We start from the raw sequence: 23742 nt of genomic DNA, 5'->3' as shown, positions 1-23742 counted from the left end.
GCTGGGTGGAAAAGATATTTCCTATTTCATGAGAAAGTACTATGAGCAAACCAATCTGAGATGACCTTGTATTTTCACTTATATCTTCAACGCACAATTTTTCACATTTCCTCCTCCATTAGAACATTAGCTCCTGGAAGGCAAGCAGGCTGTCTGGTCTTCCTTTGTATTCCCAGCACCATGCACAATCCCCAGGACTCTAAGCACTTAAAATGTTGTTGACAAAAGACTAAGTCTACACCTTCAAGATTAGCATCAGGCAAGTACATAAATCAAGCACACAAGATAACTCCGAGGCACATCATAAAGTGTCACTGGAGATACAAAGTGCTTCAGGAGATCCAAGGATAGAGAAATCGTAACCAGGAGATTCACAAAGCCTTCATAGAGATGGCACTGGAAGTGGGCCTTGAAAAATAAGAAGGATATCCAGGAGGGAACACCTATGGAAGGGGGAAAAGGGCATTCCAGGGAGAGTAAATAGGAAAAAGTTTCAGCAGCAGTAGTCAAATTCAGCTATGGTACAGGCAGTCTGACTACATTTTCTCAAGCCCAAATCAGGATATGTACTCTGATAAAGCACGTTCTGATTTGTAAATCAATGACTCATAAAAATATACTAATGACAGTACTGTCACTACCACACAGCCCACACTTATCCCACCTGTACAGAGACTACATAAGAGCCAAAGGCATACAGCAGATGGGCTAGCACACACACTTTTAATGAGTAAGTACCACTAACAGAATGTGATTCTCCATCTTTCATGAAAATATTTAATTAAAATGTTTCCTTACTTCATTTTGCTACCAGGTGCTGAAATACTGTGATTCAGGGAATAGCTGGGTAAAACAGAAAAGGAATATTTTAAATTGTGACTGTTCTGGATAATCTTAGTAAGTGTAAGAACAGGGAGCAGGCAACCAGTAGCTGGAGATAAAATGTGGGATCAGAACCTAGAGGGCTCTCAAAAGGAGGGTAAGGAATCTGGGCTTTATGACAATGGGGAGCCATTTTAACCCTAGAGTGTCACGATTACAGCTAGATATTAGGGAGATTACTCTGGTAGTTTGTGAAATATGGGTTGGGGAGATGGATTCAACTCTTAAGCTGCATCTATTACTAGCTCTGTGACTCTAGTTACAAAGCGTTATATGAATTCTGTTTAGCTGGTGGGAAAGACACCAGTTAGGCTACTGTCAAAGTTTCAGTTCCTTTATTGTTACCATTGCTGGATGACAAGGGAGTAGGGCCATCCTGTCCTGCAAAGAACCAGTTATTATTACTATGATTTACATGGCATTCTAAGAGTACAATTAGGAATAGCAAACTATTTTAATTAACATAGACAGCTGATAAACATTTATTAAGCACTTACTACATGCCAGCACCAGGGATACAAAAAGAGGCAAGAGAGTCCATGCTCTTAAGGAGCTCACAATCTAATGAAGGAAACAAGAAGCAAACATACATGGAAAACAAGCCAGATGTGGGATAAACAGGCTACAACCAAGAGGGAAGGCACCAGAATTCATAGGGGTCCGGGAACAAGGAATAATAAGCAGTAACAAGACTGGAAAGCGGAGGGAGGGGAGATGGTCCTAGATTATAAAGGATTCTAAATACCAAAAGGAGGATTTTGTATTTTATCCCAGAGGTGACAGGAAGCCCCTGGAGTTGAATGAGTAGAGGGGTAACATGGTCAGACTTACAACTGAAGAAAATCACTTTAGTGGCTGAATGGAGAAAGGACAGGAGTGGAGGGAGATGAGACAGGCAGACCCCCAGCAAGCCCCTACAATAGTCCAGGTGTGAAAGGATGAGGGCCTACACTAGAGTGTGCCAGGGTCAAAGGAGAGAAGGTGGCAGATGTTGCAAAAACAAAATGGACAGACCCCAGTCATAGATAGGATTGGGGTGGTCACAGATTGGACTGGAGTGGTAGAAGAGTGAAGAACCCAGAATAACTCCTGGTTTTCTGGCTTGAGAGGATGATATTGCCCACAGCAGGAATAAGTAATTTAGGAGGTGGGGAGGGATGGGGGGAAGATAAGTTGATTTTTGGATTGGATATGTTTGACTGGATATGCCAAAATCAAGCATAAAGAAGTTTATTATACTCAAGATGTTTCACTTTAAATAAATTACTAAATGTTTTTTTTTATAATTTCTATTTTTCTAATGATTAATTTAGTTTTTAAAAAGGAAACATTAAACATGTAAATATAATTTGAACAAGTTTTTCAGGTAACATTTGCTTTTTTTCAATCTATTAAAATAATCTCTAGGCAACAATTATTTTTCACCTCTAATACGAGCTTTAGTTTTTAATGTCAGAGTCTGTCTCTCCCAATTTCCTGTGTGTATTTAATTTATATCCATGCTTATAGAGAACACAAGAAGGTTATATATCTAGAATCTGACAATATCCTTTAAATTTTACTAGAGGAAAAACAGCAATGGAATTCCTACCAGTCATGGCAATACACTATGTATCAATGTCTCGTGTTTTATGGGACATTAAAGTAAACAATCTGGGTACCTAAAACAAGACCACTAAAATAACATGAAGCAAAAGGCGTGTGTGTATTGAAAGTGGATAAGAAGTGACTATCAGAGAGAGGTTGATTTTGAAAATCACTTAAACTTTAAAAGCAGCCTGAAGTGTTCTAGGCAAGAACACTCCATATAATCTAGTTCCCAAAATATAGTAATACGGTTTGTAGGCTTTTAAGTCATTAAGCTAATTAATCACTGGTTCTGCTGAAAAAAGGAAAAATCTCCAAGTAAACCAAACAGTGTGTGCTGCCCCCTAGAGCCTGTGCGAGAGAATCAGGAGGATTTAAGGCCCTTCCCATTCAGCTCCAGGCTACTGGTCCCACTCCTCATTTTACAGGGAAAGGCCTAGAACTTCTCCACAAATACAAAAGGCTCTCTCATGTCAGCTGCTACCAACAGGTGTGAAACAGAACGGAGTTCATCATCGAGAAACATGGCACAATCCCAAAGCTCATACTCTAAAACCTGCAGAGGACATGTGTGTTCCTAGAGGCCTAAGGGGGTGAACAATTAAGTCCACTTGGCTTCTGGTTCCCCAGAAACCTAAAAGGAGCTAGCCAGGACATACAACTGTAGTAAAGCAAAATGGTTCCCTCAACTAGGGCGATGCTTTTAACTGGCAATCCTGTTATGAGGTCTGGTTTTACAAATCAATTTATGTGGGTTGTTCCTGTAAACCACCGGCCCCACTACAGTGCCCCAAGTGGATGTTGTGAATTTCTTGAGGGCAGGGCCTGATTTCTGCCTGCCTCTGTACCCCTACCACTTAAGCACGTACTTAATAAATGTCTACTAAGAACTGATTGATCATTGTACCCAGGGAGGAGAGTAGTCAACCTGAAAGTCATTTAACTACTGTTGTGACCCTGAACTTAGAACCTGACCTCTCTATTTTAGTAAAAGTAAAAATGAATAAAGGAAAGAGCTTCCTGAAAAATAAAACTGCACAAGTGTTTTCTTATCATCAACAGGTTTCCTAAAAAAGCTCTACAAAGATGCACACATCAGCCTCCAAGAATGATGCATGGTCGATAAGGCCAGGAATGCTTTGTTACAAGGCGTAATCTTAGCCTCTAGAGAGAACAAATGTGAAGAAAGAAGACAGCAAGCTGGTCTGGGAGAAACAACACAGACTCTGGCTCCCAGAGTAGGAAGGAAGGAAGGACTGGAAGGAAGTTATCTATCACTCAGTGAGCTAGGGCGGCCCAGGCTGGAACACTCTGCTGGCCTGCATTCAGCAAGGGAGTTTTCTCCTTTTCATCCACACAATACTGCTCAGCACTGCTCATCCTGTTTTTCAGAGATACCTTGGGCTGTCCCTCTAATGCTGATTTCTTTTTAGGAGTAGTTTTTATGTAAATGAATGCATAAGGATGTGTGTATACACACATTAAATGTGATATGTGTACACCAACAAATTAAATATGATCTACATGTATATGACAGAGGCATATCTAACAGTATTTCCAATTGACTTGAATTACCACAGTCAATGTAAACTTCCCCCAAAGCGCTACTTTTCATTAGTTCATAGAAATATCTAAATATAGTAGTCATTCTGCAATGAGAAATGGAATCCCACATGGAAGAGGAAAGATACAAGACTTGTTTAGAATTGTAAGAGGGTATGAGAAATAAGAGAGCAAGAATTATCTTCTCTGGGTATTTTATTAAAATGAAAGAAATAGTTATGTTCATCTTATTCATGACTTAGATATCTCAGGCTGGAAAAATAGATTCAATTTTGCATTAAAAAATTGTATGGGAAACCCAAGAGCCAGTTACCACATCAATATGAACAATTTAAAATCACAACAGTTGTATGCTTTATACTAAAGGGTAGGCATGAAAAGGTCTACTGCAATTCTTACTTTCACACTAATTTGTGTTTGATTTTTTTTTCAGTTTTTCTTAAGAGTGAGAAGAATTGTAAAATGTTAGAACTTGGAAGACCTTGGAAATGATCAGACCAACTCAATTCAATAAGCATTTAATAATGCTCCTAGATGCAAGACATTGTGCTAAGCACTGGAGATCTTTAAAAAAGGATAACAAAAAATCCCTGCCCTCAAGGAGTTTTGCAGTCTATCTACTGGTCTAACTCTTTCAATGTAGACATAAACTGATCCCATGGAGGTGAAGGTCACAGTGAAAACCAGTGACAGAACTAAACCACAACCCAAGTCTCCTGACTCTTGAGGCAATGTGTTTCCACAAAAAAAAAAAAAAAAAAAAGATAACTTCTGTGAATTATGGCAAAGGTAGGGAAATGGACAGCACTGGAACACAACACTTTTGCTCCAGTGGGTTTTACAACTTTTTTGGTACAAAATTGTTTTACAACTTTTTTTAATCAAAACTTTGAATCTGCCAAAAGTATTGATATAAAAGAATTTACAAACCCAGAATGAAGCAGACTATTTTCTCTTATGTTATGTTTTGTTTTGGTTTTTCTCATGATTTATCCCATTCGTTTTAATTCTTCTATGCAACACGACTAATGTGCAAATGTGTTTAGTAAGAATGTATGTATAAAATCCATGTAAGTGCATGCTATCTATGGGAGGAAGGGGAGAGGGAGGGGAAGAAAATTTAAGATTTATGGAAGTGACTGTTGAAAATTGAGAACAAGTAAAGTAAAATTTTAAAAAAGAAAGAATTTACAACAACCAGGATTTATAAAATGTAAAGATTATTTTTTCAAGGTTTATTAAAAGTTTATAGAGTTCCAGAAATAAGTTTATCCTTTCTGGGGGGGAGAAGAGGGAATATTCCATCCAAAAGTCCTCTCTCTGTCAGCTGCTGAATCCAATGGCCTTTTCTCAGTGCTCATTCTTGACCTCTCTGTGGACTCCGACGTTCGTTGATCTCTCTCTCCTCTCCAGATTTTCCAGTCACCACTCTCTTCTGGTATGCCTCCTATCTATCTGACCACTCCTCTGTCTGTCTAGTTTGCTGGATCTTTCTCTAGATCGCATCCTCTAACTACAGCTGTCCCCCAGGTTTCCATATTGGGTTCTCTTCTCTTCTCCCACTCTATTACTTGGTGATCCCATTAGCTCCCATGGATTTAATTATCATCTCTATGCTGATGATTTCAGATCTACTTTTCTTGACCCTTTTCTGTCAGCCTTCCAATCAGGTATCTCCAACTGCCTTTCAAGGTATCTCAACTTGAATGTCCAGTAAACATCTTAAACTCAGTATGTCCAAAACAGAATTCATTTTTTCCCTCTAAACCCACCTCCCTCCCTCTTACTTTCCATATTATGACAGAGGACAATATCATTCTCTCAGTCACTCTGACTCACTCATAACCTAGGAGGTATCCTGGACTCTTCACTTAAAGATTTTGTTGCCAAGGCTTGTCCATTTCACCCTTGGCAACATCCCTTAAATATTCTCCCTTCTCTCCTCTGACGCTGCCCCCACTCTGGTGCAGGCCCTTATCACTCACACCTGTTCTACTGCAGTAGCCTGATGGAGGGGGTCTGCCTGCCCCTACTCCAATCTAAAAGTGATTTTCCTGAAGCATAAGTCTGACCATGTCACCCCCTAATCAATAAATTCCAGTGGTTTCCTGTCACCGCTAGAATAAAATAAACATGCTCTCCTTAGCCTTCAAAGCCCTTCATAACCTAGCTCTCGCTTACACTGGACGTAGTCAGTCCAGTGACGCTGGCCTCCTGACCTCCTTGTTGTTCCAAAAATAAGATTTCCATCTCCTGGCTTTGGGCATTCTCTCTGGCCTCTGCTCCCACTACTGATCTCCCTCCTCCCTGGCTTCCTTTAAGTTCCAATTAAATCCTATCTCCTACCAGAAGCCTTCTACAACTAGTCTTAATTCCAGTGCTTTCTCTCAATTATTTCCTGTTTATCCTTTACAGATCTTGTTTTGTATATATTTGTTTGCATGTTGTCTCCCTTATCAGATGGTAAGCTCCTTGAAGGCCAGGAATTGTCCTTTCCATCTTTTTGCATCCCCAGAGATTATCAGTTCAGTGCCTGGCACACAGTAGGAGCTTAATAAATGTTTACTGAATTGAACTGAGCCTTCATACAATTTCATATATTAATGCACTCAATTTATAAAAGAGGAAAACTATCGCATTTACTGAATAGTTTGGAAAAGGAGTAGTCTCTATAAAACTGGTTATTAACCCACGTAATGACTGATCTTTTAGACTGCTAATTGTCTAAAGTAAAAAATGACAAACCAGTTTTTATTTGGTGACAGTCTCCTGAACGTGTGTTCTCAAGCTTCCCTGTGTGAAGCTCTGCTACGCAGAAGGTTAATGCATTAGCCTTCATAAAATGTCTCTAGTACAAAGCAATTTCTAGTATCCTCAAGATCTCTCTCAAACGTATGTGCATTTTTAAACAGAAAATTTAATTTAAACAGAAAAATACTACTGTCAGAGCAAAAATGAAATTTTCATATATATATAATGACCAGAAAAATAAATATAGCAGAATACTTAAAGTGCTTTAATAATGCAGGCATTTTTAGAAGTGGTATGTGCTGAAATATATGTACTAGAAGGGACTAAGGTATATCTTAAATTGTATTATTAAACTGCAAAATTTTTATGGGCCTAGGGTGAGGGTAATACCATTTCAAACTATAATGAAATGTAAATATTAATACAAAAAAGGAATTAGGATTAACTGGTACATAAATCACATAATAATGTAGTTTGAAAGTGTCACCCAGAACCTAATACACAGAATAAGAATTAAAATTACAAAGCTACTTAGAGGACCATCTCCCTTTCTGCCCTTTATCCTCTATTTTCAAATGTCTAAGAGAAGATAAGCCATTTCCAAAGAGGTCTGTGCCAGGTCTGTCGGAGTAAGTGGCAAGAGGACATGGAAGAGGAAGAACAGCTGCCACAAGCGGCGCCGCTGACGTCACCCCTCAGACACCCCAACAGCACGAAGCCCTCTCCTAGCACACCCACCAATGGCTATGGACCCAACAAACCTCACAGCACATCTCAGCTGCTTTCTGGAAGGCTAGATTCTCAAGGTCACTATATGTAAATGCACATGTGTTAATCAGCCCTGTAGCTGAGTGTGAGCTCACCTGCTACTGAGCCAGCGGACCTAGAACTAGCAAGGGCCACGATCAAATACATAATTCTGTCAACAAAAAGAACTGCCATTGCCTTCCCCAGTGGGAAAGCTCCATTAAGGGACAAGCAAGGAAGTGTTCCCTCTGCCTGTGTTCTGATACATAACAGAATGACAACAACAACAAAACCACAAGCAAAACAGAGAGGTTCATTCAGCCATACTGGCTGACGTTCACTTAACATTAAATCGCTCAGCACACTTCCCCAAAACAACCACCCTATGAGGCTGACTGCAAAGTGGTTGCCGATTTTACAAATGGGCAAACTCTGGCTCTGAGTAGTTCAAAGACTGGCCAACGGCCACTTAGCAAAGAAAAGGTTGGAAGAGGAAACTGAACTGGGTCCTCAGGAGAGCAGTCTGATTTCCAACACACCACAATGCCTTTCAAGCTGAATGACTAAAGTGTGCATCTGTGTGTTTGTGTGCGTGTGCGCATGTATGTAATTCTGAATGTGTGACTTCCCTCTACCAAGGCAGCATCTGATGCACACTCTGGAGCCTTCAAGAACTGCCAATGAAGCTTGCCCAGCATCACTGAGCTGATGGATATGAGACACAAAAAGCCAGCTTGAAGCCCATAGGCAATAAGAAAGGGGGCTACTGGCAAACAAGACCACAGCCCCCCAAGAAAGGCCAGAGAAAGCAAGAGTGAAGCCTTTTGCGCCACTCCCCAGCATCAATGAAAACTTCAGACTGGGCAGAGCTCTAGTAAGAAGGCCTCTGAGGCCCTGGGGCACAAGATCAATCAGTGTAGTACTGCAGTACTCACACCAGGACCGCCCAGATGCTCTAAGGTCTTACAAGAGCAAGGACCCAGGGCATACACAGGAGGGTGTGCTGTACAGGTTCTTAGATCTGCTTTTCTAAAAAGAAAGCAACTTTTGAGGTGTCAACAATCTACTTTAATCAAGCACATATGTCATTCACTTAGTTCAAGGGAAAAAGTCAGTACCCTGAACTTCAGAGAAAATACAAACAGAGAAATCAAGACCAACAGTAAGGACTTCCAACTGTCTGACCATTACATATGTACATAACTACCAGAGAGAGAAGCACCAACATCTGGGCTTTCAAAGCGTGGGGGCTCCTTAGTGGCTATCCAGAGTCTCCTTTGGCACACAAAACCAGATTTTCTTCTAAAAACTAAGCCCCAAAGTAAAACCTCATCTTAGAGTATTTATACACTTCTCAGAGCTGGAGAGTAGGACCTTCTGACCCAGTGCCTCAAAAGAAATTAACAAAAGGTATTGAAGCCTATTAATGAGTGGGGAAGATCTTTAACTCCGCCCCCCCACCCCCCTTCCACCCCATTAACATTAAATTACCATCACAAGTCTCTAAGACTGTCCAATAGACTCAATCGAGAGCTATGGAGATCTCTGGCTCTAACAATCTTAAGATCTAAGGACTGACTTCAGGAGGCAGAGGTCAGTGTAGGAACTCAAGGCAAGGTCAAGGAGGGCCACCCATGTCACTCACAGTAGAAAGAATAGCCCCATTCTGAAACTAAAGCTAGAGAGATGAAAAAACCTGACACAAGTCAGTATAAAGTATAAAGATCCCCAGAAAGGAAGGGCAAGTAACACTATAACAACTGCAAGCAGAGACTCAAAGGAAAAAAATAAATTTTTTCACAAGGACTACGTAAATAGAAGAAAGAGGGGGCGGAGCCAAGATGGCGAAGTAGAAAGACGCACATACACATAACTCTGAACACACAAACCACAGAACGGCTAGAGGGGACCAAGCCAGGGCGAATTCTGCACCCAGAGACCACGGAGTATTGGAGCGAGGGAGATTTCTGCTCCGGAGAGACCTGCGGACCTCTCGTGGGGGGTCCTTCGCACTGTGGACTGGGTGCGGGGACTGGGAGCGGAGTGCGGCCCTGCCGCGGCCACGACACCGTGAGGAAAAGATCCGAGCGGGCTTCAGGGACGGGATTTCCAGGGGCCACGCGGGTCCCCCCACCCACAAAGGGACCTGCAAACCTCTCGCAAAAGGTCCGTCACGCTGCAGACGCGGAGCCCAGCCCGAACCTGCGGTGGCGGTGGCGGCGGCCACGGCTCCGAGAGGCACAGATCTGAGAGGGCTCCAGAGGCAGGATCTTCAGCAGCGGCATGGGCCCCCCCACCAACAGGTGACTGACGGGGGTGGGTGAGAGAGTCTCTTTGGTGGGCTGAGAGGGGAGTGGGGTGCCCCCAAGGCTCGGCCCCGCCCCGGAGGTGGGGGCTGAGAGGCGGCTGCGGATGGGGGGCTCCCCAAACGGGCAGGAGCCTGGATCCATTGTGGAAGGTCTGTGCATAAACCCCCAGAGGGAACTATGCCTGAGAGGCGGCCCTGCCCCTGACCACCTAAACTTAATTCTCACACTGAATAGCAGCCCTGCCCCCGCCAAAAATCCTAAGGCGGGAAGCAGCATTTGAATCTCAGTCCCCAAACGCTGGCTGGGAGGACCAGGAGGTGAGGTGGGTGTGAGGAGAACATTCAGAGGTCAGGCCACTGGTTGGAGAAAATGCCAAGAAAAGGGAAAAGAAATAAAACTATTGAAGGGTACTTTATCGGAGAAAAGACACCTCCTCCCTTCCTTTCTGATGGGGAGGAACAATGCTTGCCATCAGGCAAAGACACAGAAATCGAGGATTCTGTGTCCCAGCCCACCCAATGGGCTCGGGCCATGGAAGAGCTCAAGAGGAATTTTGAAAATCAAGTTAGAGAGGTGGAGGAAAGACTGGGAAGGGAAATGAGAGGGATGAGGGAGAAGCATGAAAAGCAGATCAGCTCCCTGCTAAAGGAGAACCAAAAAAATCTTGAAGAAATTGGCACCTTGAGAACTAGCCTAACTCAGCTGGCAAGGGAGGTGCAAGGGGCCAATGAGGAGAAGAATGCTTTCAAAAGCAGAATTAACCAAATGGAAAAGGAGATTCAAAAGCTCACTGAAGAAAATAGATCTTTCAAAACTGGAATGGTACGGATGGACGCTAAGGACTTTTCGAGAAAGACAGATATCTCAGAACATACCGCGCAGATTCAAAAAATGGAAGATAATGTGAAATATCTTATTGGAAAAACAACTGACCTGGAAAATAGAATCAGGAGAGACAATATAAAAATTCTGGGACTACCTGAAAACCATGATCAAAAGAAGAGCCTAGACATCATCTTCCATGAAATTATCAAGGAAAACTGCCCTGAGATTCTAGAACCAGAAGGCAAAATAAATATTCAAGGAATCCGCAGAACACCGCATGAAAGAGATCCAAAAAGAGAAACTCCTAGAAGCATTGTGGCCAAATTCCAGAATTCCCAGGTGAAAGAGAAAATATTGCAAGCAGCTAGAAAGAAACAATTCAAGTATTGTGGAAATACAATCAGGATAGCACAAGATCTGGCACCCTCTACATTGAGGGATAGAAGGGAATGGAATAGGATATTCCAGAAGTCAAAGGAACTAGGACTGAAGCCAAGAATCACCTACCCAGCAAAACTGAGTATAATACTTCAGGAGAAAAAATGGTCTTTCAATGAAATAGAAGACTTTCAAATTTTCCTGATGAAAAGACCAGAGCTGGAAAGAAAATTTGACTTTCTAACACAAGAATGAAGAGAACCATGAAAAGGTGAACAGCAAAGAGAAATCATAAGGGACTTACTAAAGTTGAACTGTTTACATTCCTACATGGAAAGACAATATTTATAACTCTTGAAACATTTCAATATCTGGGCACTGGGTGGGAGTACACACACACACATGCACACACGCACACATACATAGAGACAGAGTGCACAGAGTGAATTGAAGAGGATGGGATCATATATTAAAAAAAAAAAATGAAATCAAGCAGTGAGAGAGAAATATTGGGAGGAGAAAGGGAGAAGTTATATGGGGCAAATTATCTCTCATAAAAGAGGCAAGCAAAAGACTTATTAGTGGTGGGACAAAGAGGGGAGGCAAGAGAAAAACATGAGGTCTACTCTCATCACATTCCACTAAAGGAAAGAATATAATGCACACTCATTTTGATAGGAAAACCTATCTCATAATACAGGAGAGTGGGGGACAGGGGCACAGCAGGGTGATGGGGAGGATGGAGGGGAGGGCATGGGGAGGAGAATGCAATACGAGGTCGACACTCATGGGGACGGAAAGGACCATAAGAAAATAGAAGTAAAGGGGGACAGGATAGGATGGAGGGAAATATAATTAGTCCTATACAACACAACTAGTATGGAAATCATTTGCAAAACTAAACAGATATGGCCTATATTGAATTGCCTGTCTTTCAAGGGGAAGGGGTGGAGAGGGAGGGAGCTAAGGAGGTTAGAACTCAAAGTGTTAGGACCAAATGTAATGTTCTTACCACTGGGTAACAAGAAATACAGGTTAAGGGGTCAAGAAAGCTATCTGGTCCTACAGGACAAAAGAGAAGACGGAGACAAGGGCAGGGAGGGAGGATAGAGGAGAGAGCAGATAGGTCACAGGGGCAATTAGAAAGCTCGGGTTTGGGGGGGTGGGAGGGGATAAAAGGGGAGAAAATTTGTAACCCAAAATTGTGTGAAAATAAATGTTAAAAATTAATAAAAAAAAATAGAAGAAAGAGGAAAAAAGCAAGAGATTTGAAAAAGAAAAGAAAAAAGCTCTGGAAGAATTAGAGAAGAAATAATTTCAAAAGGTAATAAAATTTCACTCATTAACAGATTCCCTAAAAACCATAAAAGATCAAACAGAAATCAATGACTTCATGAAATAAAAATATTAAAATAATATTAAAATACTGATAAAAGAGAAAAAATATAAGATATCTGACATGAGAAACCACTGACCTGGAAAACAAGTCAAGGGGAAACAATTTAAGAATCACTCACTCTGAAAACAATAATTAAAAAGCCTCCACAATATTCAAGGATTCATAAATGAAAATTACCCAAAACTATTACAACCACAAGACAAAGTGAAAAAAGAAATCATCTAGGTGAACTCCTCAAAAGAATTCCCAAAACAAAAACCCTAGGAATGTCATAACCAAAATCCATAATTTTTATATCACAGCTGAAGTACCAAGGAGCCACAGTAAGGAGCACAGCTTCCACTACAAAGGGGAGAAGATTCTGAAATACAATATTCCAACAAAAGCTACAGGTTTACAACCCAGAATAGTTTACTCTCCAAAGTTGCATTTATCATCCAACAGATGAAGAAACAGGCCTTCAGTGGAATAGAGGACTTTCAAGCATTTCTACTGAAAATACTGAAGCTGAACAGGAACTGCAAAAAATATAAACATGAGTGTCCAGAGAAACAAAGAAAAGAAAATTTATTTGGGCAACTAGAAAAAGATGTACAATGATGTAATGCTAACATTCTAAGAGAGGTAGAAGAAGCTTTCAGAATGTTCATTCAGTATTCTAAGGGTAATGAGGGAATCCTGAGGATAGACTGATTCTGTTATGAGGGTTTGAAGAGGAAAAAGGGAATGGAAGTTTAAGGAATACACCAGCTTAGAACAGAGAAGGAAGCAGGAAAAACCCACTGTTCTTTCTAATTGGGGTGCATGAGAAGCACATACAAACACTGATGAAGGAGCAGGAGGACTGGGCATCAGAAAAAGTTCTTATCTCAAACAGACAAAGGAGGGTTGAACAGAAACACCGACTCAGAGTCTGAACATCAAAGTCATCAGGGAAACAAGCAAGGATACGGAGGAGGGATAAGAAGGAAGATGAAAAAGGGAGCAAACACTTTAGTTCCAAAAAAAGGAATTAAAGGAAGTCAAAACAAACAAAAAAAACAAATAAATGAGCTAGAAATTAAGGGTGGCATGCTTTAGATTTTTTTCTTAGAAAAATGGAGAACACCTGAACAAACTGTGATATAAGAAATATTATTGTGCCATGAGAAATGGTAAAAGAGATGATTTCAGTGAACACTAAGTCGTAAGGATTTATGCAGAGCAAAGTGAGCCCAATTTAAAGGAAAAATCAAGTCTGATCCCCAAAATGAAACACACACAATAACAGCAAAGATTACAAATGAAAATCCTATCACTTTATTCAAGGCCTTCCCTGAGATTTGGAAGAATAAAAAAGCAATCATATTGTGGGTCAGTTTTAGGGTTAAAGTTTGTACAAAAGTCTGGTGTCTGGCTTCTATGAAGCTTCAGATTATGCACATGTACACATGAATGTGTACAGGATGCACATGTGTGTGTTTGTTTTAAATCTTAGGGTTCTGATGGTGACTTACTCCCTTTGGAGGACGATAGTTTATTATGTGAACAAGAATAATGAGAATAATTACCTCCATCTGTACACGACTGAATTTCAACAATGAAATTAAGCTTTAAACATTTAATTATAAGGACATTTTATCATGCCAATTCATATACTACAGTCAATTACAGTTACAAATTATTCTTAAAATGAAAAGAAGTCCTAAGCAAAACAGACCCTAAAGATATACCAAAAATATGTATGGCTCTTTTTTGAGGAAGCAAAGAGTGGGAATCTGAAGGGAAAGCCATCAATTAGAGAATGGTCACGTAAGTTATGGTATGTGAATGTGATGGAAGCCTACTGTGCTGTAAGAAATGAGGGACACAGCCTGAAAGACTACATACAGAGTGAAGTGAACACAGCCAGAACCATTTACAGAAAGAAAGCACGGTAAAGATTCTAAAGACAAACAACAAAAACTTTGGAACATTCTAACTCTATTCATTGTTACTGAAAGCTATTAAGTTCCAGAAAATATTACAATAAAAATCCTTAAACAAATGGCATGACTTTCAATAAAAGAATCTAAAACATGAGCATTACCCCCAAACCACATACACATTGATCAGTGTAATGCCTGTGATCCTGGAAGACTAATGATGAACCATGCTACCTCCCTACTGACAGAGGTGAAAGACTCAGAGCACAGAATGAGACATGTTTTTTTGGACATAGCCAACGTATGTATGTATGTCTGTTCACATTTTTACATATACCCCAATGGGCTCAGGTCATCTGGCCCAGATTATATTTAAAAGGCATATATTTTGTACAGAAGATTAAAGAAGTAATTTCCGAGCCACTTTCAAGGATCTCTGAAAGACTGTGGAGCAGTATTGTTAGGACTAGAGAACTTTTGTTTATAAATCAATAATAGAATCCTGATTCAGAAGATCATGACAGGCTAGAACATAAAGATAATGCCTTACACTTGTAGTCAAAAAAATCATATTTCATTGGAACTCTATAAAGAATTTAAGGATGTGTAGTGTGTGTGTATACACATGCATATATGCACAGAAGTTAGCAGAATATAAAGTGGGTTACTATCACTGTTGTTAAATAACCCTATTTATTTACCAGTCTCCAAAGCAAGAGGTACAACTGATGCTGATGCTGCCTCATCATCATTGGGCAGAGACCCTGGATTCTCAAAGGCTGTGCCAGTGAAGCCTAAACTTAAAGCCAACAGGTGCAGCAATGAACCAAGGTTTGGTTCCCTGCGATCAGTGTAGCTAAGTATCATCACATCGGCTACCGGGCAATGTATTTTTCATTGACCCTCTTCTTAAAAAATGTTTACAAACTCATTGAGGAATTGTGACATGCAGGGTGTTAAAGAGAATGCCAAATGATGGAACCACAAATACTTGAAGTGTCACTTAAGTATAAACCCACTAAATAGGCAACAAGAGGAATAAATATACAAATGAGTTACATGCAAATGAAAAAGTTATATACAAATGAGTTCTACAAAGAAGTCATACCACTTAACTAGAAAAGAAGTGACTAAGCAAAGCACTATACAAGAACAAATAACACAATATGTATTATTATTTACAAGAGCAACTTACCTGCCTTCTCAAGAAGTAGAGGTTTAGAATTCTCCTACTTTACTGGAAGATGGGAGAATTTCTCCCATTCTATCATGCAGAAAAAAGCATCTTACCTAATTGCAATATCTTTACTGTATCAACGTGGGCTTTTGTCACCAGCTTGAAATGTCGATAAAGTGGGTAACATAAAACTCTTCTTCCAAAAGAAACCAGGATTTCATGAACATTATTCCAACTCTGTTAACAATTATCATTGAAATTTATGAAGTTGCAGAAAATATTACATGAAGAAAAACCTTACACAAATGGTATGATTTTCAATTAAAGAATCTAAAAACACAAGCATTACTACCAAACCAAGAAGACAGAAAATACTAGTTTTGTAATTGAGAATATTTTAACAAGTACATATTTTATTGTAAAGCTATCTGTATTATTCTTCTCATTAAATCAATATATCATATCTGTTCTTTGCAATGCATAATGAAGTCATAAGCAGACTTTAAAAATAATATAAAGACATTTAAAACATATGTCATTAGAGAACACATATGTATATGGCCTCTATTAAAATAATTTATATTTAATACGTCCGCCGTCCCGGAAAGTTTTAGATAATGTAGACGGGTTCATGATCTCTCCCTTATGCCTTGATAAAGAAAAGGGCAGCTAAGTAGTAGAGTAGAGTAGTAGAGCACTGGTCCTCAAATCAGGAAAATCTGGGTTGAAATTCAACTTCTGATATTTAGGAGAGAGAGGGAGGGAAGAGAGAGAGGACAGAGAAAGAGGGAGAGGGGGAGAGGGAGAGAGAGAGACAGAGAGACAGAGAGAGAGGGAGAGAGGACAGAAGAAAGGGAGAGAGGGAGAGAGAGAGAAGAGAGAGAGAGAGGAGAGAGGAGAGAGAGGGGAGAGAAAGGAGAGAGAGGAAGAGAGAGAGAGAGAGAGAGGGAGAGAGGAGAGAGGAGAGAAGGAGAGAGAGAGGAGAGAAGGAGAGAGAAGAGATAGGGAGAGAGAGAGGAGAGAGAGGGGAGAGAAAGGAGAGAGAGGAAGAGAGAGAGAGAGAGAGAGGGAGAGGGAGAGAGGGAGAGAGAGAGAGAGGGAGAGAGGAGAGAGAGAGAAGGGAGAAAGAGGAGAGGGAAAGAGAGAGAGAGGGAGAGAGAGGAGAGAAGAGAGGGAGAGAGAGAGGGAGAGAGGAGAGAAAGGGAGAGAGAGAGAGGAGAGAGGGAGAGAGAGAGAGGGGAGAGAAAAGAGAGAGAGGAAGAGAGAGGGAGAGAGAGAGGGAGAAAGGAGAGAGAGAGAGGAGAGAAAGGAGAGATAGGGAGAGAGAGAGAGGGGAGAGAGAGAGGGAGAGAAGAGAGACAGACAGAGAGAGGAGAGAAAGAGAGAGAGGAGAGATAGGGGAGAGAGAGAGGGGAGAGAGAGAGAGAGGAGAGGAGAGAGAGGAGAGAGAGGGAGAGGGAGAGAGAGGGAGAGAGGAGAGAGAGACAGAGAGAGGAGAGAGGAGAGATGGGGGAGAGAGAGGGGGGACAGAGAGGGGGGAGAGAGGGAAGAGAGAGAGGAGAGAGAAGAGAGAGGGAGAGGGAGAGAGGAGAGACAGAGAGAGAGAGAGAGAGAGACAGACAGACAGAGACAGAGAGACAGAGAGAGACAGAGACAGAGAGAGAAAGAGAGAGAGAGAGAGAGAGAGAATGTACCAGATTCCAAAAGTCGGTGATACATTGTATCTTTGAAACTGGACAAGAAAATTAAAGTACAGATTCACCCCACCTCCTGCACTCTCATAGCTATCATCCCAAATCCAGGATGTCACTCAGGTTTAGTCTACAATAGCTCCTCTGTCAAGTTCTCGGTCTTCCCATTCAATAACTGTATTTTGCATACAAAGCAAGAATGGTTTTCTCAACCTTTTCTGAACATGATTATTTACTGAATCAAATTAAAGCTTCTTATTAAGTAGACCTTAAAAGGCCCCATAATTTCCTACAAACCTACCTGTCCACATCTCCCAAAATAATGGAAAAGTGCTTTAGAAAGGATAACGTGCTATTCTAACATGTTAGAGTTACAGCACAGTTTGTACAGTCTACTCCAGACGTACAAACACGGCTTCCTATCCTGTGTACGTTCGCCCTCTCTCACCTCTGGACATCATACATACCCTTATCTCACCATCAGGACTTCTGCTCCCCTAATGCTCTCTTCCTCAAAACTCATTTCAACAAATAATCCTACCTGGTTTCAGTCACTTCCATTACCTCAAATAATCTTACTTCCTCAGACTCCATAACTTATAAGATGCAGGTCACTGAACTAGGTGCTTCTCATAATGAATTCCTGCTTAAATGTTAATGAATTATTGGTACCAAAATGTGGCACAGATATATTAAGAGAACTTGCAAAATGCAATTTCCATGAAAAAAAGATAAAGAATCCATCAAATTCTCTAGAAAGAACTAAACATAGAAATATAAGCTTTAAAGCATCAGAAAATCTTACCTCAAACCAGGACAACGTTCCACTTAGTTTTCTGATATTCCACGGAGATTCAACCTTTATTTGGTTAAGAAAGAAAATTGTATTGGTCTCACATCAAATCTTTTAAAAATAAGGCAAATACATATCCAAATGGATGACAGCAGCAGAATACTGAGTTTTTAAGTCCGTAACTGAGTCATAGTGATATACTTTTTGGAAAACCCAAGAATGAACAAGTACTCATTGTCTACAGAATAAAAAGACAGCTATGTCACTGTGCAGCAGGTGTAGACCCATTCTTTGATCGATAAATTGCCTGCATTATAAATTTTTGAAAAAAAAACTTTATTATCACTTTTACTTTCAATTAGGAAAGAAAATTTTTATTATAACAAAGAAATCTCTTCATCAACTCTTCAAAGATAACAAGGATTTCCTCACTTTTTTTTTGTTCAGTATACTAAGCACTAATATTGTCACACTGGAATAAGTTCCCAGTAACCACTTCAGAACAAAACTTTCACGATAAGAACTTCACATTCCAACCTAATTCTTTCCAAAGGCAAGACACTGATGTTCTCCCAGGAATGAGTCCATTTTGTTGGCAACCAGACTGATCTAAGATTTAGTAAGGAATGGGGTTAAGGGCAGCAATTAGCTCTCACTGCATCTCTGTATCAAACTAGACAATCTTGACAAAAAGGAAGCTTCCAATGGTTCATTACTACAAGGACTTCAGAGTCACTGCCCAATCGGGCACCACCACCACCCCTCTAACACAGTTAATTCTTAGATGTTAGTGAATCAGTTTATTGATACTGTTCTAAGTATTTGGTTTTTAATTTAAGGCATTATGCCATGCTTCCATTTTTTAAAAGACACAGGGTTATTTTTTGTTATTTAATGCCAATTGGCAAAACCTAGATTTAACAAACTTTGCCTCATCAACTAACTGTTCTTCATTCACTAATTGCTTGAAATAAATTCAGTAACAGGTACAATACTGGGAACCAAATTTCTACTTCATTTATGGAAAGGATGAAGGAATAATAAATTTTTCTGTTGCTAAGTATAACAAAACATAATAGATGACCTAATACTTTAGAAGTCATAATTAAAATTAAAGTGCTTACTCAGTCTTTGTCCTTTTGAAGTTACTGGAGCCTGTAAAAGCAACATCTCTCATCACAGAAACCATCATAGTTTTTTCCAACCATTATCATTATTTTTTGTTCAAGTGCTGTTTCTAACTCTAAAGTACTTTCTACAGCTGAGATCTGAGAGTACTGTAGATTCTACAAATCTCAAATCACATTATTATACCTTTAAATATGGAAACTTGAAATCCAAAGTGGTAGCGAAATAAAATATTGTAAAGTCCTAACCTGTCATTTTTTTCAAACAAAATCATAGCATGAATTTTTAAAGGGTAAAAAATTTTTCCTATTCATAAATTAATGAAGTCAACTGAGCCATGCTATTCTATTAACGTACTTTGACACATAAACCTTATTCACTACAGGGAAAAAAAACCAGAAATCTGAAAAAGGGACCTTTGTTACTGTAAAATAGAAATCCTTTAAAAATGATAAAAAATTATGACATGTCACATTCAAACTCTATCACAGTATTCAAGAAAAATAATCACGATATGCTTTTCCAAAGAGGTGACCAAAATTTAATTTGGAAGTCTGCTTCTGTTTCTCCCAGAATTTTTTAATCTACCATAAATATATCCATTCAGGTTTCTGACATGGGTTCAAAGACTTACTGCCTCTGATACTAGGGTGACCCTGGGAAAATCACTTCTTTGAGGCTCAGTTTCCTGCTCTACAAAATGAGGATAATAATAACACATACCCAGAATTCTTGTAAGACTCGAATGAGGTAATACATAAAGGGCACTCTGAAAACCGAAAAGTTATATATATAAAGTTTAGCTATTGTTACTACTGCTGTTGCTACTGAATTATTGTTGTGTGGGAGCCCTACCTGAAACAACCAGATAAATTTCAAAATCTTAGTTTTCAAAAAATTAGGCAAATATTCATCTTAACACAAGGATTCATCACAGCATTCTTATATACAATAAGCTGAATACTCTAGAACATGACTTGATGTGTAAAAATGTAATTGGGACACTCCGCCTAAGTTAGAGTACATAGAATCACAGAACCTCAAGGTTAGAAGGAATCTCTACCTGAAAACACTCCCCTCTACAACACATTTGGAAGTGATCATCCAACCTACACTTTAAGTTTTTAAGAGAGAAGTAACTTTTAAAAAATAGAAGTTATTTTCTCCTTTAACATTTATTAGATCATTCTCATATTTTCCCTAGGATCAAGCCTAGAACAGCCTCTCAGTTACTTCTACAAAATGCTCTGAGTTCAGCCCTCCAGGGACCAAGGGAAACAATGCTAATCCCTCTACTACATAACCCCCAGTTCAATGAGGTGAAGTCAGGTCCCTGGTGCCAAACATTCTGCCCCCTCCTCCCCAACAGTCTCCTCTTCCTCAAGGAGAAAACCCCTACTTTGCATGAATGTGCACATCCTTTGTTTTGATGTGCTTGTGCATGTAATCTATCTGCCCTCAGCCCCACCCTTACCAACAGAAGGTAAATTCTGTGAGGGCGGGGACTGTTCCCCTTTGGTCTCTTCCCAGCATCTGACCTCGAGACAGTCTAGCAGAAAGCACTGAAAAAAATCAATGTTGGCCAAATCAGTCACCATGCCTCTTTGACTGTCATGTTCCAGTGGAGAGGATGAGTCAAGCCAGAATGCATCCAATACTGTGCTACTACAGTAAGCCCTTTAAATTCCTGCATCTAATCGAGCGCTGATGGCTGAGAATGGCCGCTGGGCACCAACTTCATGCTGCCTTTTTAAAGAACCACATTCAAACAGTTGGCTTCAGGTTGTGCTCCCAGGCAGCTGGCTTCTACAGAAGTAACCCACACTTACATTGCTCTCTCCTTCAGTCACGCGGACTTCATAGCAGTAAGCCAAGAGAACGTCAATCAATCCGTAGTACACGTAATACTGAGCTCTTTTATCCAGAAGATAAGATTTATTGGTGAATTTTAGCAGCTGATAGTTCTCTTCTTTAGAAAAAGAAACTAGAATGGAAAAAAAGAGATTTTGAAAGGCAAACCATTAAAGAAAAACAGTGTCTCCCCCCCCCCCCCCCCCCCCCGCCCCAGTAATACATCCTGATTTGTCAGAATTAAAGTAGAATGTCAAGTCCTACATCTCTGGTGAAAAAAAGATCTGAACCACACATTACCCTTTAGGAATTTCAACAGTCTTCAATAAGGACTTTATACTTCTGTCAATATATAGTTACTCTACTAAAGCATCTGAGTAAAGAAGAAACTAGAAGAGCAAGAATTTTAACCTTTTCTGTACCGTGGATCTCTTAGATGGTCTGGTGACATCTACCAACCCTTTTTCAGAATGGTGTATTTAAATGCTTAACATAAAATGCATAAGATTACAAAGAAAATCAGTCATAAAGAAGTAATTTTTTCCATCCAAATTCATGGATCCCTTGAAAACCATCCACTGACGCCCAGGGGTCTATGGACCCCAGGTTAACTAAATGGAACTAAAAGGTTAGTTATTTTTTCCCATTGCTGTAATATTTTTTAAAAGATCACTTCCAAACCTCTACCTATTTCTAAAATAAAGCCATTGGTTCAAATGCTTCTAATGCCAGTTTTTTAATTTAATGATGAAAAAAATTTTGCTGACAATATTTTACCAGCTATTTTAAGTGAGATCCTTTCCAAGCAAGGGGCATTGATATCTAGTCAAAACAAGCATTAAATATATACCTAATCACCAGCAGAATCATGTAACATTGGGAAAATAATCTCATGATTAAGATAAAATGAAAGGACTAATTAGTTATTAATTTTTGTATCATCATACAAAGCATTCAGATTGTTTCATATATTATTTATTCTTCACTGAGCTACTTCTAAAATCTGTTGGGGAAACATATAAGGTTCCATTCTTCTATTCTTACAACATCTTTATGTAGATTACTGCCTCAATTATGCAGAGAGAAAAATGAGTCACAGAGGAATTAAATAAATTCTCTAGGATGATATTACAAACTAGTTAACTGAAAGAACAAGATGAGAAGAGGTTCTCTGGATTCCTTGTACAGCACCCTACCCAGTAAACTACATAACTTGTATAAGAACTAAGTTTTATGAGCTGGGTGCAGGCTGTAATGACAAGTAATACCATGCCATGTCCTTCTGCTTTTGATTCTTCACCTGGAAAACGGGAACATCTATTCCATGTTATCTGCTATGACAATATTACAAACAGATCAGATACAAAATGCTGGTAAAATACTTTAAACTTTCTGAAGGAAAGTGATAGTGAAACTGAGAATGAAAAATTTCTACTCAAAGAGCCACAGGAACATGCTTTGCTTTTCCCAACACAGAGGATCTGATATAAAATCCTAGCAGTTGCTCCAATGGACCAATATTCTAACAGAAACAAATGCTCCCTGCCGAGACTCCTGCCAGTAGCCTTGCAAACAGGGAAGAGAAAACGAGAGGGACAAAGATGACTTGTTATAGAATGCTCAGTGGGCAGATCATTTCTAATACCTGATGAGAACATTCTTTATAAGCAAGATTTGCTTTTTTGTGCCCTCATTTTAAAAACTTTATCTTTTTACTGGTGCCTTTTGTTTTTTCATCTAATTCACTTCTCAATATATTCTTCAAATGGCCAGAGAACCAGCCCTTATAAATAAAAAAAAAAAAAAGCATTTCAGTAAAGCTAACTGGGGTATTAACTATGGACTTAATCAACACCCTGACTGAGAACAAAATGATGTTCTGCGCAGTCGCCTACCTTGGTAATGAAAGGAGGGAGAACTGAGAGAACAGGAATTATTTCGCAGTGTGGTATTAATGTTACAAGCTGGGCTGGGAGAAAAGTAAGAGGGAAATCTCAATCAAAAAGAATTTATCGAGTGTTTATTATGTGCCAGGAATTATATTCAGGCCTGATTCAAAGAAAGAGAAAAAGTCTCTCTGCCCTCAAGAAACTCCATTCTAATGGGGTAGACAACAACAAATAAGGTACCGGAGTCACAGAGAGAGTAGATGGGAGACAATCTCAGAGGAAAGAGTAGGATTCACACTGTGGCTTCACGGAAGCCAGGCAAAGAGGCCCAGGAGACACCCCCACAAAAGCCCAGATTGGGGATGAGGATCATGGGCAAAGAACAAGCAGCAGGCTGGTGCAACTGAACCCCAGAGGGCAGGGAAGGGAGTGAAATACAAGAAGACTGGAGTCATGTGAAAGGGCTGATACACATGTTTGACTTTAAATCGGAGCTCACTGAAGGAATGCAGGTCACGCGGGCAGGGCTCCCTTTGGCAGCTGAGTGGAGGAAGGACCATGCAAAAGGCAAGACAGAGGTGGCTGAGCAAGGGGAAAAGGCCTAGATGAAAGATGCTAAGAAGGAAGGAACAGATACTGGGGTGAGGGAGAGGAAATCACAGGGGAGGATTCCAAAGTTCAGTGGCTGGGGATCTGGGAGAGCCAGGGAACTCTGGGGAAAGGGCAATGAGATTTACTTGGGGCATATTAGGTTTGAGATGTCTAAGCGCATTTGAAAAATCTGAAGGGCAGCTGTTGATGACATGGAGTTGTAGCTCAGGAGACTGAAAACTGAACCCAGAGAATTGATAAGATCACCAAGTGAGAA

The 23742-nt window shown here is 40.0% G+C and overlaps 1 protein-coding gene across 3 annotated transcripts in view; it reads right to left on the bottom strand.

Annotated features, from left to right (window-relative positions):
- Nucleotides 1–23742, bottom strand: part of SHQ1 (SHQ1, H/ACA ribonucleoprotein assembly factor) — a 109264-nt gene that overhangs the window by 50398 nt on the left and 35124 nt on the right. For all 3 annotated transcript variants that reach the window (XM_072598663.1, XM_072598661.1, XM_072598662.1), the window contains exons 7-9: nt 20964–21118; nt 18019–18072; nt 15636–15759 (exon numbers count right to left, since the gene is read on the bottom strand). In XM_072598663.1, the coding sequence (XP_072454764.1) occupies nt 15636–15759; nt 18019–18072; nt 20964–21118 (333 nt within the window). The remainder of the gene's footprint in view (nt 1–15635; nt 15760–18018; nt 18073–20963; nt 21119–23742) is intronic.

Source organism: Notamacropus eugenii, chromosome 3 (assembly GCF_028372415.1).
Source record: "Notamacropus eugenii isolate mMacEug1 chromosome 3, mMacEug1.pri_v2, whole genome shotgun sequence".
NCBI lineage: Eukaryota > Metazoa > Chordata > Mammalia > Diprotodontia > Macropodidae > Notamacropus > Notamacropus eugenii.
The sequence above is the reverse complement of the archived record's forward strand: the minus strand, read 5'-3'. Positions and strand labels throughout refer to the sequence as shown.